At 38.9% G+C, this 15,193-nt stretch overlaps 1 protein-coding gene across 7 annotated transcripts in view; it reads right to left on the bottom strand.

Moving 5' to 3' along the window:
• The window catches only part of myo9aa (myosin IXAa), a 158,747-nt gene that overhangs the window by 7,571 nt on the left and 135,983 nt on the right, over window positions 1-15,193 (bottom strand). For 6 of the 7 annotated variants that reach the window (XM_073813090.1, XM_065261616.1, XM_073813094.1 and 3 more), the window contains 14 exons: window positions 14,083-14,390; window positions 12,450-13,811; window positions 11,591-11,693; window positions 9,900-10,097; window positions 7,926-8,029; window positions 7,575-7,705; window positions 5,859-6,070; window positions 5,651-5,767; window positions 5,277-5,465; window positions 2,230-2,277; window positions 2,034-2,145; window positions 1,808-1,869; window positions 1,531-1,723; window positions 1,318-1,446 (listed from right to left, as the gene is read on the bottom strand). In XM_073813090.1, the coding sequence (XP_073669191.1) occupies window positions 1,318-1,446; window positions 1,531-1,723; window positions 1,808-1,869; window positions 2,034-2,145; window positions 2,230-2,277; window positions 5,277-5,465; window positions 5,651-5,767; window positions 5,859-6,070; window positions 7,575-7,705; window positions 7,926-8,029; window positions 9,900-10,097; window positions 11,591-11,693; window positions 12,450-13,811; window positions 14,083-14,390 (3,268 nt within the window). The remainder of the gene's footprint in view (window positions 1-1,317; window positions 1,447-1,530; window positions 1,724-1,807; window positions 1,870-2,033; window positions 2,146-2,229; window positions 2,278-5,276; window positions 5,466-5,650; window positions 5,768-5,858; window positions 6,071-7,574; window positions 7,706-7,925; window positions 8,030-9,899; window positions 10,098-11,590; window positions 11,694-12,449; window positions 13,812-14,082; window positions 14,391-15,193) is intronic. The other variant, XM_073813095.1, reaches the window with a different exon arrangement.

The raw sequence follows: 15,193 nt of genomic DNA, 5'->3' as shown, positions 1-15,193 counted from the left end.
GACTGAAGCACACTTTAGGGGGTGCTGTAATGCATGTGGCTGTGAGTGTTTTGGAGGCATAAAAGTAAATTTCTTCATCTTAAATTTTTAAGTTGGGTGTGTAAATCACCTGACCAAATCAAACCTAATATTATTTTAATCACGGTCTTGTTACCTAAAACATAACAGCATTTTGAAACATTTCAGCAACTCCTAGTAACTGAAAGCTGGGATTGAAAACATTTTTACACAGCGGCGTTGGTTGTCACACAGTGTTAAGCCTCAGGTATACAAATGATAATAAAATGAAAACAAAGTAAATACTATTCATCAAAATGAGAACTGTTAATACAATATCAGGGGAAAAAACTAACTATTATCATTTTTTTTCTTCAATCCAAAAAATCTTATTATATACACTGATGCACAAGGATACAAGGATGGTTAGATGAAGGATCTTGGCTGGATAGATATCCAAACCTTCATTTATTATAGGCAGATATATCAAAAATCCACCTTTAGTATATAAACAGAATTTGATTGAATTTATTTGTCTTTTAACCAAATTTTCTAGCAGGTCTTACAACAAACCCTCTGTTTCTTACTATTAACCCCACCTATGGGGTAAGTTGTCACGTTTGCACTTCTGTCATTTTCAGTGTAATTGTACGATAACGGTAGATAACAAACTTTAAGGGGTGGTTTCCCAGACAGGAATTAGCTTTACGCCAGGACTAGGCCTTAGTTAAATTAGGAAATAAAACTAGTTTTAACAAACATGCCTTACTAAAAACATTACTGGCGTGCATTTTGGAGCAAAAAAAGGGCACTGATGTATTTTAAGATATGTCAGTGCAAGTTGTTTTCAGTTTGGACAGCTCTTACATTTGTTTTAGTCTAGGACTAGTCTAATCCCTGGAAACCACCCCTACTGTATGTGTTTATTTGTAGCAGAGATGTGTGTGTTAATTGTGTAAAAAAAATAATTAATCTAACTTAAATGTTTTTTGAATGATAGAGCCAAAGTCAAAAAGCGTTAGGTTGGGCTCTCCCCTTATATAAAAACCAGCTAGTTATTTTTTTGTGATTTACTGTTTTCTACATAAAATCATCAAAATATAACCTTTATATCTTTAGTACTGACTAAGTAAGACCATGTCAAAGATTAAAATCAATGCGAAATTAAACTTTGATTCTCCAAAATCTCATCATTAGTTTATGAGACTTCAGTCTGAATTTCACAGCTAACGCATTAAAACCAAAAAGCCACCAAAAATACAAATGCAACGTGTGTGACCGACAGGAGCAGACCCAGACTTTCTAATACTGACTACTTACCCATAGCCCGCAGAAACTCCTCGTACAGTTCAAAGGTCATCAGAGGATTAGGCAGATCACGTAACCACTGCTTGAAAACGCTGGCGATCACATTAATATTGTAGTCATCCAAATTCATGCCGTTAACATCTGAGATGACAGAATGGCAGACATCAAACAAATGCACACATTATTTCCCAGCATTAACACTCGCTCTTTGATCTCCTGTCGTACCCGTGTCCAGACCCTGCTTCAGCTCTTTGATCTTATTGGCTGATCCGGACTTTCGGTAGATGCCTTCGGTGTAAAGTCCGTGCATTTCGATGTAGTTGATGAGTTTCTCCACCACTAAAGGCACCGATCGCTCGTCGTTGGTCAGACGGGTCAATTCCACAGCAAACTGCCGTGAAGAGAGCTCAGTATCGTACTGTAAGAAAGGAACACAGCGAACATTCAGCTCCGATCACGTGAATATAATTACAGTAATGTATCATCAAAATAAATCTCTTACCTTCTTACTGCATTTGAAGGTCGTCTTTTGACAGCACTTTCTGTGGCACGCATACCGGCACACTACACAAGACACAGACATCTCATTGATTCAGCAAAGAATGAAATGAAAACGAGCTTAAAATAACGTGGTGGAAAACATCCCGTAATACCAAGCTAAACTGTTCTCCGCTCCAGTTTGATGGGAAACAATCTGATTACGCAGAAATCAGGGACATGAAACTCACATTTGCAGACGCAGGCTTTGTCCATCATCCAGATGAGTGATGAGCAATACTCGCAGTATGTGGGAATGCTGTACTGAGTGGATTTAAATATGTGGCCATTGTGTTCTTCCACCTGAAAGAAATAAACACACAGCGTCTATCGTACGATAAGGAAAAAATGAGATGATCATTTGGCTTCGATTATGATTTTACTCACGATGTCAGCATCTTTTTTCCGTCTCTTCTTGCGGTCCGGTTTAAGGGCCTGTGGATGGGATAAAAGCCATCATCAATAACCGTGTTAAATAATATTAACCCTGCTAAAATCACCTATCCCATGGGGTCATTTCGACCGTGCTTAAGTAGCCCAATTCTGTAGGAAAACCGAGGACTTGGCAACCATGCTTAGAACATGCAGAGTGCATGATTTTTAAAAAACGCTTTGGAAAAGGGAGTCGGGCCGAGTACCAAAACACACTTGTAGCCAATCATCAGTAAGGGGCGTGTCTACTAAACGACATCATTGCCTGGGTTGTGTATGTGTGGGGCGGGTCTATCAAATGAAGGTCAAGATTCTATTGGGGTAGGGACGTGTTTATTTAGGTGATTTCAAATGTCAATATTGGCTTTCAGAGATCATGGACCCTGCCTTTAAATAAATAATTTATTTAATACCACTGCCTACGCGGCCCACCAGATAGTGCTCCGAGGCCCACCCGTTGAGAATCACTGCCATGGAAGGACCATTTTTGGCTGAATGGTTCCATAAAGAACCTTTAACATCCATTGTGGCTAGATGGCATACAGCAACAGCCTAAATCTTGTGAAATCTTGTCGGATGAGCGCTGTTTTAATCCTAATCCTACCCCCAACCCTAACCCCTAAACCCAACGGGGCGGTTTCCCGGACAGGGGTTAGACTAGTCCTAGACTAAAACATTTTTAAAAGCTGTCCAAACTGAAAACAACATATCTCACAATACATCAATACCCTTTTTTTGCCTCAAAATGCACACAAGTAATGTTTTTAGTAAGGCACTTTTATTAAAACTAGTTATTTTTCCTAAATAAACTAAGGCCTAGTCCTGGTTTAAGATAATCCCTGTCCGGGAAACCGCCCCTAAATCTCACAAGATTTAGGCCGTAGCTGTATCCCATCTAGCCAACACCTTTAACATCTGAAGAACCATTCTGTTACACAAAGGATTCGTACACACTGCAAAATACTTTCGGGAGTGACAACCGCATTTAAATTTAACTCACGAAAATATGATGATTGACACAGAGATAACCATAGCAACATTCTGCCGTCTCGCGTGCTTATCACTCACAGCTAGGGATGCATCGATACCGATACTGGTATCGGCCTCGATACCACATTTTCTAAAGTACTCGTACTCGTTAAAAGTCCCCCGATACCTGGAATCGATACCACGGTCTGAGAAATGTCTATATTTGAGCGGCGTGTAAGGGGTTAATGCCTCGTGTTGTCCAGAGGCAGAGTTTATTACAAACTGGAAAAATAGTCCTTTGTTTTTTGTTAAATTATATGACTAAAGCTGTTACCTGTAAATTTAAATCATGTTTTTTTATTAAGTACTCGGTATCAGTATCGGCAAGTACTGAAATGCAAGTACTCGTACTCGTATTCCAAAAAAGTGGTATCGGTGCATCCCTACTCACAGCTTTGACCAAAATAATCTAACAGTGTTATGTTTTGCAATAAACCTCCGTCTTGGTGTTGAGTATTGTACGTATTTGTTAGGCTGCTCCACAGCGGGCTATCTTGCAGTGTTGCCAGGTCCTCGTCTTTTTTTGTACGTACATACCGTTTTGGCACTTAACCGTTTATGGCTTTTGGCTCATGAAGCAATCAAGTTTTGGGTGTTATTAAAGTGTGAAGGTGCCGGTCCAAATATTTTGATTTTAGAGGTAAAGCATTTGTATTTATTTTGGTTTATTATTGGATGTTTCTTTTTTTCGTGCAACATCTGGCAACACTAACTAGTCAGCAAACGCTCGTGCCTCTGTCATTTTCTGCACCGCGCATACCGAGAAGACTTTTTCCCCTTCTAGGATTTTTTTTTCAAAAGAGAGACCTGTCATGTCCATGATGCACGTTTAAACAATTTATTAACTACTAGTTGTTCAGTTCGGTTATGTACACACTAATGCTGCATTTACACCAACCGCGGTAAGGGCGTGAAGCGCGAGTGATTTCAATGTTAAGTCAATGTGAAGACGCGTTGACGCGCGTCAGGAGGTCCCGCCGCGCGGAAGACGCGTTTCCGCCCCTTTCGCGCGTGAAGCTCGGGCGAAAGGCGTGAATTGAGCGTTGTGAGCGGTACGCGCGGTAAGCGCGAATGGTGCTTTTTGTGCATCTTGCGGTTCACGCGAATTTCGCGCCGCGTTAACCAATCAGGAGCTTGCTTGCTGCTGTGGTGGCAGCCCCGCCCGGAGTCACTCACTCAACCAACGCTTGATATTGTCCATAAGCAGACACCCGGAGCTATACGACACAAGTTCTTATTTCTATAGAGGAGACAGGAATAAAAAGGACCTCGCTTGGAAGAGTGTCAGTGAGGACATTGGGCAACCTGGTAATTGTAATACACACTTCACTTTTGAGTCACGTGACGTTTATCGACCCGTGTCGTTTATTTTCCCCATAGTAAGGTTACCAAATACAAACTGGTAACTCTCTCGATAAATGCACAATCAACATCAGTCATTTTGCAAACAGACAACCGCATAGCACTTGCCCCTCCCACAAGAAGCGGAGTTTGCCTCTGACGCGCGTCAAATGCTTGCTTTTTCCGCGCGTCTACTCCGCTCTACACGGGCGAATGCATCCAAATTGTTCAAGCGGCAAACCACGTGCGGTAGACGCGATTTTGACGCCCAAACCGCTTTTGGTGTAAACTCAGCATGACACTATGCACTTTGTCCTGTAAATGCGGTTGTCACTACTTGCATTTTGCGGAAGTTAATTCAGTTGTAAAATGCAGTTGTCAGTCCCGTAAATTGCTGAACTGTGTGTGTACAGAACAGGATTGAGCATTAAAAGGTGAAGTGACAACCGAATTAATATGCAGTGTGCACAGGACCAAAAGGTTTTTTGTAATGAATAAAAGTTTCTTTAGGTTATATAACAGTATGAAAAGAAATCGTTCTTTTAAGAAACTTTGCCTGAAAGGCCAAAAACAAGATGACCCAGAAATAATAAAATACAAGTTTTCGCATTGGCTGTTAAAGCACTCCGTACCTTGCTCACAGCACCGTCCAGAGGTTTGTGCTCCATCATGAACTCATCGAGGAAGACTTTAAAGGTGTTGACCCAGACCTTCACCGGTGACTCGCTCCAATCCCTCTGTTCCAGACGCATGTTCTTCTCCAGGATTTGCTCAAAGAGAGCGTAGAGATCCTTGTAACGAATGCTCTTCCCATCATCCATCTATATACAGACCAAACAGAAAGTTAAAAGATTCTGGAACAATAAGTGATTGGTCACATTGTGTTGCACAGTTAAATCTAATTGGTCCTGCTTTACATTGCTGAATATTGAACATTAATAAAAATGCTACTTGTGATCGATGACTTTCAGTCTGCATTGCCATGAAGATTTATTTTAGGACTTACAGCTAATGCCGTCGAGTACGAGTTGAAGATGTTCAAGCGGAACTCCTTCAGTGCCTTTTTGAATACAACGTCCACCATTGTGTCTTTCTTTCCATCCTCCGTGTCTAAATCACTTATCTATGAGATTAAATTAAAGTTATGAGGCTTTCTCCTATTCATGGTAACATCAAACATGTGTACTGTAAGTGTAATAAGAAACAGCAGGAACCTTTTTCATAAGAAAATCATTCATGCTCCTGTAGTCATTGGCACATGTGAGTATCTGCAGTGAATCGTTCTGCCACTGCGCCGGTTCCAGAGCGACACTGCTGATCTTCACACTTCGGCGACGCTTCACTTTTGGAGACGGCTCTTTGTTCTCCTTAAACTCCCTCTGTATGGTAAGATCTGGGCTTCGGGGAGGCGACAGGTGCTCTACACCTATACACCAAACAAATGACAAATAACATTCATCTCTAAATCTACTAAAATATATTGGAATAGCCCATGTCGGACTTATGCAGGGTTCACAACAGACCTGTAAAGGCGGCAAGCACGAGTGATTTACAAGTTAAGTCAATGCAAAGACGTGATTAGACCATCCTGCAGCGCGGTACGAGCGAATTGATCGTTGCCACGGAAAACGCGCAAGTTGTAAAATCTGAACTTCGTGGGATTTCCGTGTCAAACTACGCGCGAATAGCGTGTTTTTGTCGCCTCTACCGCGACTGGTGTGAATGCACCATCAGACTACAGGAGGTTTGGGCGAATTGTCCCCTCCTGACAATTGAAGAGGAAATCACTTTCAGGACTGTTCGGCCCAGGATATCTGGTAATGTGAGGTGTACGCTTTGCCACTTTGTGTCACCCGTCACTTTTAGTGAGGTTGTTAAAAGGCGTTCCTAATTCTGGTTGTCCTATAGTAACAATTTTAAACAAATGAGTAACTGTCTACTGCAGTTATTTGACGAAAGATGGATGATGTGAAGTCCATTTTTTTAATTTTTTGGTGTTGCTGGACACGCCCACTTCCTGTCGACAACGATCACAAGCTGCATTACCATTAAAGATTTGCGCAAAACTTTAGCGTTATTTTCTAAATGTCGTCAAATACTTTTACGAAATGGCGACATTTTCATTAACTGATGTTATGCGTCTTAAACGTTATTTTGCGATAAGAATAAAGTCGACTTTATATGGCGCCGTGCAGACAGACATGCGGATGACAACAAAATACTACGGAATTTTAATGTCATGCGCTTGTCAGTTCTTGCAACGCCACATGGAGTTACGTACGTCAGACCTATAAATGCGGAAACGTCTTTTTTCCAATGCAGTTCTTTTTAGGAGCGATATATTCCTTTTTCGAATTGCCTGAAAAACCACCTCACCCAAGCGTCAAACATTTTTGCGATATGGGGAGTTTATGCAAAATTGTCGTGTTTCCATAGGGCACATTTTTTATTCACTATTTAAATTAGCTGAATTTGAAGGGTAATGGAAACGCAGCTACTGTCACTCGTGTCATCAAAAGTAGCCAAGCTTTCATTGAAATGAATGAGATCGCACCACTCTTCTTTTGCTAGTCGAGATCATAAAATAATAATATTAACAATAAATGCACAATCTCCATTTTGATCCCCGAGAGATCATGTGAGACATGATAATCTTAATAATTTCTTGAGAGGCATCACAATTCTCAAATCTTGTAGTGTGGGCATGTTTGAGATTTGAAAAGATAAATCTGTGTAGTTGTATAGATGTATTTACGTTTACGCATTTGGCAGACACTTTTATCCAAAGCGACTTACAATGCATTACAAAGTATATATTTTATCCACATGGGTGTTCCCACATTTTGCACATCTTTCTTGTTGTTTCAAGGCAGTATAAAATTAAAAAACTGTGATTTCTTTTACGAGAACAGTTTTTTATCTCATCTCACCCTCTTCCATCATAAGTGGTGTTTCAGTAAAGTCTCCATCCAGTGTATCACCAACACAGAACAGACGCTCACGTGATGACTTCTTCTCTCCATGCTTCGACTTTGCCCAAAACCGCATTTTACCGCGAACCCTAAAGCCAATGAACACATAGACATGTGGCGAAAACCTTTATGAATATTTTGTTTTTACATACAGTACACATATACCATTCTGACCTTTGTATGGGCACTTTGCCTAACGTATCTCTTTTTGGCTTTCACAAAACAAACAAAATGATATAGAGCAAGAACAATATGAGGATTAGCTAATAAAAACAAAATAAGAATTAATAATAGGAAAAAATATCACACCTTCCATCTCCATGAGCGTTTTTCCTCAGGGCATCACCTTTGCCCAGATCACCAGAGGACATGGCTTTATACATGCTCTTCTGTTCAGCAGTGGGTGAGACCGGCTGAAAAACAGCATCATGTATACAAAATAAACACCAAATATTTCACACAGGAATTAATAATTCAAATCAAACACATCTCAAATTATTTAAGATACGCCAGGCAAAAAGACTGTGGCGACTTCCTTTGGAGATTTGGTGACATTTTTAACATCATATAGTAAGAAAATGTGTTTCTCCTTAACACAGTTTCAAGGCACTAATTGGTTAAATCAATTTCGTTATAACTTTAATCCAGTAGCAGGCAATGAAAGTTCACTTTAAAGGTACTACGTCTGATTAATCGTGATTAATCGCATACAAAATAAAAGTTTGTGTATTTATTTTCTATATGTAAATACACACATATATGTATAAATGTAAGAAAAATTTTATGTATGTATATCTAAATTAATTCAGTATCAGGCAATGAAAGTTCACTTTAAAGGTACTAGGGCTGTTTACAGATTAGTTGTGATTAATCGCATACAAAATAAAAGTTTGTGTTATTATTTTGTATATATACACATACATACATATATTTATATTTATTTATTTATTTAAAAATAATAATACAAATATATTATAAATGTAAGAAAATTAAATTAATAATTTATTTATTCATATATATATATATATATATATATATATATATATATATATATATATATATATATATATATATATATATATATATATATATATATATATATATATCTATATAAAATGAATAAATTAATTAATAATTTCATTTTCTTACATTTATAATATATTTATTTAGATTTTTTTATTATATATATATATATATATATATATATATATATATATATATATATAACATTTTCTTAAATTTATAATATATATATATATATATATATATATATATATATATATATATATATATATATATATATATATATATATATAATATTATAAATCAATTAATTAATTAAAAAAATATATGTATATATTTTTTTTAAATTAATAAATATTTTAAATATTTATATAAATAAATATATAAATATATTATTTATTATATAGTTATAATTTATTATATATACACACACATGTAAATGTTTTTTACAAAATAATTACCCACATATATTATGCAAACACAAACCTTTATTTTGTATGCGTTTAACTGCAATTATTTAAGGTAATGGCTCTTTAAGGTACTGTAACATATGACTCACTGCCTACTAAAGGCTGAAAAAAAATGGGACACCTTTTAATACCTGTAGCATCTAATGGGAATGAAAAGATTGAATTGATGTTAATGAGTGAATGACAAAAGAGTGATAAAAGAGAGAAGAAGAAAAGAAGCTGAACAGTTCAGATAGGTCCACAGCTTTCGCCTTGGTAAACCGCTGCAAGAGGAGAAAGAGCGAGATGCTTAAGCATGCATTGATCTTTATATCCAGCTTTCAATGTGGAGAGCAGAATCTCAGTGCTGAAGATCTTGGTGTTGAGCTGAAGCACCTATAACTACAGTAAGTAAAGCTGTTATGTCTAGGTAAGCGCAGTGGTCAGTTGTGAAGAGTGCTGTGGGTTAAACAGGAGATGCTTTTATATCTGGAGAGGAAAGCAAACTTCTGATGGAGACCATCCACATCTGTGAGGCCAAACCAATGAATGTTCAGATTCTAAACCCTAATCCAATAATGTTAAATATAATCTACTTTTGCCATTAAATATAAAAGTGTCTTATATGTTCAAATAGTATTTCTTGTGTTTATATGAAAATGCCATCACAGATGAGAATAGTTCTTAAAAGGTTTCTTAGCCGTCTGCAGGTGACAGATCTTTCTGAAGGTGATCTAACAGGTTTCCTCTGCAGGGATTAGCTGTAGAGAAATGTGTCGCCGTTGGGCCGTAACTCGGACCGTTGAATTACCATTTCAGAGTCACTGTGATAAGCCTCTAGTGCGCTCTCTTCCAAGTCCTGTCTATGGAGGAGTATATCAGGAGATAGAGGGCTCTCCTCATACTCTTCCTCATCGGACTCCCCATCTCCCTGGGGATTTGTACTGCGGGTCAGGAAGTCTGAGCGTGTCCGTGCCATGCGGGCTTTTTTATGACCAGGACGGCTGACCTAATTAACCAAATGATAATTACACAGATGAAGGTGCTGCCTAATACATCAAGGACAGGTTTGCGCCCCACCAAAACCTAATATAAAGCAAAATGGCTTTAGAGCAATGTATTCATTTACTGAAAAAAGAAAACTGACGCTTGGGGTTTGTGAAAAGTTATTTAAAGGGGACATTTCACAAGACTTTTTTAAGATGTAAAATAAATCTTTGGTGTCTTCAGAGTACATATCTGAAGTTCTAGTTCAAAATACAGTATCAAATAGATCATTTATTATCGTATGTTAAAATTACCATTTTGTAGATGTGAGCAAAAATGTGCCATTTTGGGTGTGTCCTTTAAAGGGACACTCCACTTTTTTTGAAAATATGCTCATTTTCCAGCTCCCCAAGAGTTAAATATTTGATTTTTATCGTTTTGGAATTCATTCAGCTGATCTCCGGGTCTGGCGCTAGCACTTTTAGCATAGCTTAGCACAATCCATTGAATCTGATTAGACCATTAGCATCGCACAAAAAAATAACCAAAGAGTTTCAATATTTTTTCTATTTAAAACTTGACTCTTCTGTAGTTACATCGTGTACTAAGACTGACGGAAAATTAAAAGTTGTGATTTTCTAGGCAGATATGGCTATGAACTATACTCTCATTCTGGCGTAATAATCAAGGACTTTGCTGATGTAACATGGCTGCAGCAGGCGTAGTGATATTACACACTGCCTGAAAATAATCCCCTGCTATTGAAAGTAACCAAGGGGACTATTTTTGGGAAGTGCGTCAACTGAATGGATTCCAAAAGGTAAATATCCTATATATACCATTTTTCCTATAAAATGCAAATGAGCTGATCTCTGCACTAAATGGGAGTGCCGTGGTTGGATAGTGCAGATTAAGGGGTGGTATTATCCCCTTCTGACATCACAGGGGGAGCAAAATTTCAATGAGCTATTTTTTCACATACTTGCAGAGAATGCTTTACCAAAACTAAGTTACTGGGTTGATCTTTTTCACATTTTCAAGGTTAATACAAGAACTGGGGACCCAATTATAGCAGATTTTTATGATATGACCCTGGACCACAAAACCTTAAGCCTTAAGTAGCATGGGTATATTTTGTAGAAAACCCCAAAAATACATTGTATGGGTCAAAATTATAGATTTTTCTTTTATGACAAAAAATCATTTAGTAAAGATCATGCTTCATGAAGATATATTTCCTACCGTAATTAAATTAAATTAAATTATTTTTGTAAATTCTCTTACTTATTGTCCTTTCCTAAAAAACAATACATCAATTGAAAGCTTATATATATATATATATATATACATCAAATATTAAATATATATATATATTCAGCTTTCAGACGATGTATAAATCTCAATCTTTAAAAAAAATGACCCTTATGACTGTTTTTGTGGTCCAGGGTCACAAATGTTAAAGGCTTTATCATTTGTATAAAAGCGTCTGCCAAATCTGCCAATGCAATATCTCACCTCTCGACCTTTAGTGGATTTGTGTCCCAAGAGGCTCATTTCATTCTGGACTCCTGAAGTTTTACCTTGAATGACCTTGTCAGTCCTCATGTCCTTATCCAGCCTAGAATATAGTGAAGTTTGAAACTCAACGTTAAACAGAATAAGATTTTAGTTTTAGTACATAGGAAAGATGTCATACATATTATAAATGACATAAAATGAGAATAAATGTTCCTTTAAAGGGATAGTTCGGCCAAAAATGATATTAAACCCATGATTTACTCACCCCCAAGCTGTCCGAGTTGCATATGTCCATCGTTTTTCAGACAAACAAATTTTCCTCCTCTGTATTCAGGTGAGAGTATTAGCGTAGTGTACGCACTTTTCTTAGTGACGTATGACAAATTCGGAGGGCGGGGGCACAGAGCAGCAGCAGAGTAGCCTCCGTAGGCTGCGTAAGCTCTCATCCTGAATGCGGACGCGACTAAGATGGCGGCGCTACCGGAAGGTGTTTATTTTCGTTAATAAAGTTTTAAATATGGATATTTCTACAACAACCCCGCGCGGATTACCCTCAGAAGACCTTTGTTTATCATCCTGGAGCCGTTTGGATTTAATTTGTAAAGGATGGACGCACTTTTTTTGGACTTGAAGGTCGTGGACTATGGGTGGACCCCGTAACATTACATTTAATCAACTGAAAGATCTAAAACATTTTCTAAAATATCCGAAAATGTGTTTGTCTGAACAATGATGGACATATGCAACTCGGACAGCTTGGGGGTGAGTAAATCATGGGTTTAATATCATTTTTGGCCGAACTATCCCTTTAAGGTAACCCGGCACTTTGTTTACAGAAGTCAAGATCCTCACTTACTTTAAATGGGAAACTTTCGCCTTTGGAGAAAAAAAAATGTTTCCCGATTTCTCTGTCATGTTAATGCTGATGTTTTGATTGGCCGGCTTCTTATTCATTTTTCTTCTGGCTTCATGTCCTCTGGACTCCAGGGTCAGTTTTGGTGCCCATCCTTCTGGTACCTTTCTGCTATCCTTCAGCTGGTATACCACCTCATTTTCTGGGACCTGCGGTTGGGAGTTAAAGTCCGGCTCGGGTTGGGCTAAAGGAGCGGGACCTCTGTCTGAGAGTAAACCGGATTTGTCTGTCCTTCCTCCAGAACTTTCTTGTCTGCCCTGTTCAATCCTTTGCAATGCCTCGGACCTTTGCTTTTCAAACATCTCCCTTTCGTTTCGGGAGATGTTCCTCCGCTGTTCCTCCAGGATGAGCTTCTGTTGACGGATCTGCTCCATCATTTCTTTTTCGTTTTGTTGTTGTTGATGTTTTTCTCGCTCTTCCTTCACCTCATTCAGCTTTTCTAGTTTCTCCAGCACGTATAGGCTGTTGCGACCTGGATGTGTGGGACTTGGAGTCTCGCCAGTCTGGGTGGCATCGTCTCGGACCTCTGGATCCTCTTCATTTAAATGCGCATCCTTCTGCATGCTGATAACCACCACCATCGGCCTGCGGGTAAACTCTGTCTTATCCTTCACAGGTTTACCAGTCCCATCCGGTTTCGGAACGGACACGTCCGTGCTAGACTTCACGATTAGAGAGCTGCTTTCTAATGGAGGGACGTAGAAGGTCGGAAGCCTGGGTGGTATATGAGGTGCTGAAATATCAGAAGCCAATGTAGGCTTGGGAACGTCAGGGAATGTGTCGTGCAGATCCGGCAGGGATGAAGGAGAACCGAGATCCTCTACTGCTTTGTCTTTGAAACAGTCATCTATATTAAGTAGCTCAAAGCTGCCTTTGGAGCTCTGGCTGTCCGGCGTACCCTGAGGAGTGTGAGGAACCTCGCTGACCATCTCCATCGACCAGCGTCTCTCATCCGATGGAGACGTTGCTCCGGTGGAGCGCACCTTCAGCAGCTCCAAGCTAAATTTGGCCTGTTCCAACTCGCGCATCCGTCGGCTTTCCCGCTTGGCTCTCGTCCTGTGGTTGGGGTCTTCAAGCGTCCTTGGACGTTCTCGGATTGTCACTTCGGATGTTGGTATCTCTAGCACCATTTCTTCATGTGATGCATTGCCTGCTCCTATAAAGGGCTGATTGCTTTTCTCCTGGTCTTCCCACAAGCTTAGATCCAAACCCATGACTCTTCGCTTCTCCTCTTCTGTCAACCGACTGGTATTTCCATTCAGCAGCTGTGTGCTTTTTAACCTCTGCTCTCGAAGTTCTCTTAATCTAAAAAAATTATATAAATAAAAGAAAAACAATAACACTAAAATCAGTAAAAGATTGTGCAAAACAACATGAAAGGCAAGCAAATAAGCTTGCATGTCGAAATGGCTCCTAACTTTTCTAAACAATCTGCACTTTGAGCTGCAAGCTTATGTTGAACAAATCAGATTTATTCTTTGAAATAACAAAGGATTAAACCGCTGATTGGTTCGATCCAGACCTTTAAATACTTCAACAGCTGCTTGGATTATGAAACAATACGGCAGTGACGTACCTCTGCCTCGCCAGATATCCTCTGCTGACGGCTTGCAGGTGGATGGTGATGTGACGTTGCTTGAGGTAGAGCTCTCTGGCCCTGTGCCGTCTCCAGGCGGTCTGAATCCGGAGGGCCGCAAATCTCCGTCGACACAGCCTCCAGTTTGTCTGAATAATCACGGCCGCCTCCCTCCACAACAGAAGTCTTCGCCTCTCCATAAATCCCCTCCAGGCCGACTGGATGCAGACCGCTGCCCCCTGCTGGACCTGGGCATCATACTGAAGCCTGTTGCCCATCTCCACCGATTGACAGCTCCTCCACCAGTTCTACATACAGTATGAGAAATCAGTGTGAGATTCAGTAACAGTATTACATGTACAATTAAGTTTGTATTTTAACATTTGAACTTGTGTAATGACTGCTTTAAAAAAGAAAAGTAGGAAATATTTCATTTAAAATGTAGGGGAGAGCGGGGTACAAAGTAACGATTTTTGGCATTGGCTCTATCTTTCAAAAAGTATTTAAGCAAGATTAATTTTTTTGACATAATCAACACACACATCGTTTGTGGGACCTACTGTTATCATACAATTACACTGAAACTTTATTGTAACAAAAAGAAGGGTTTGTGTAACACCTACAAAAAAAAAATGTGTTTAAACGCAAATAATTCAATACAATACAATTGTGTCTATATACTACAGGTGGGTATGCTTTATAAATCTGCCTATAATAGATAGACATCCACACATTCATCCATCCATGATAATGCCTGTAGCCAGCTATGAGGCCACCGAGGTCTGGACCTCGGTACATTTTTTATATAAAAAAATAAAATTTGAAGATCTTTGAATGTCTAATTATTAATTTAAACTATTCATATTGGCATCCGCGTATATAGTTAAGTTAAGTTTGGATAGTTTACTGTATATTTTTGCGTAAAATGATGGAGACCGACAGCTGTGAGACGCTGGCGGCCGCAGCATTTGCAGTGTTGCCAGATTCCACTATGAAAAATCCTCTTTAGTGTAGTTTTAGCAATTAAAGTGACACTTTGGGAAATGTATAAAGTGAGAATGTGCTGGTTAGCGATGTCTCTGATTTAATGCTGAAAGACAAAGTCTGAACT

The sequence above is a fragment of the Paramisgurnus dabryanus genome, chromosome 2 (assembly GCF_030506205.2).
Source record: "Paramisgurnus dabryanus chromosome 2, PD_genome_1.1, whole genome shotgun sequence".
NCBI classification, from domain to species: Eukaryota; Metazoa; Chordata; class Actinopteri; order Cypriniformes; family Cobitidae; genus Paramisgurnus; species Paramisgurnus dabryanus.
Note: the sequence above shows the minus strand (reverse complement) of the source record. Positions and strands in the feature narration are given on the sequence as shown.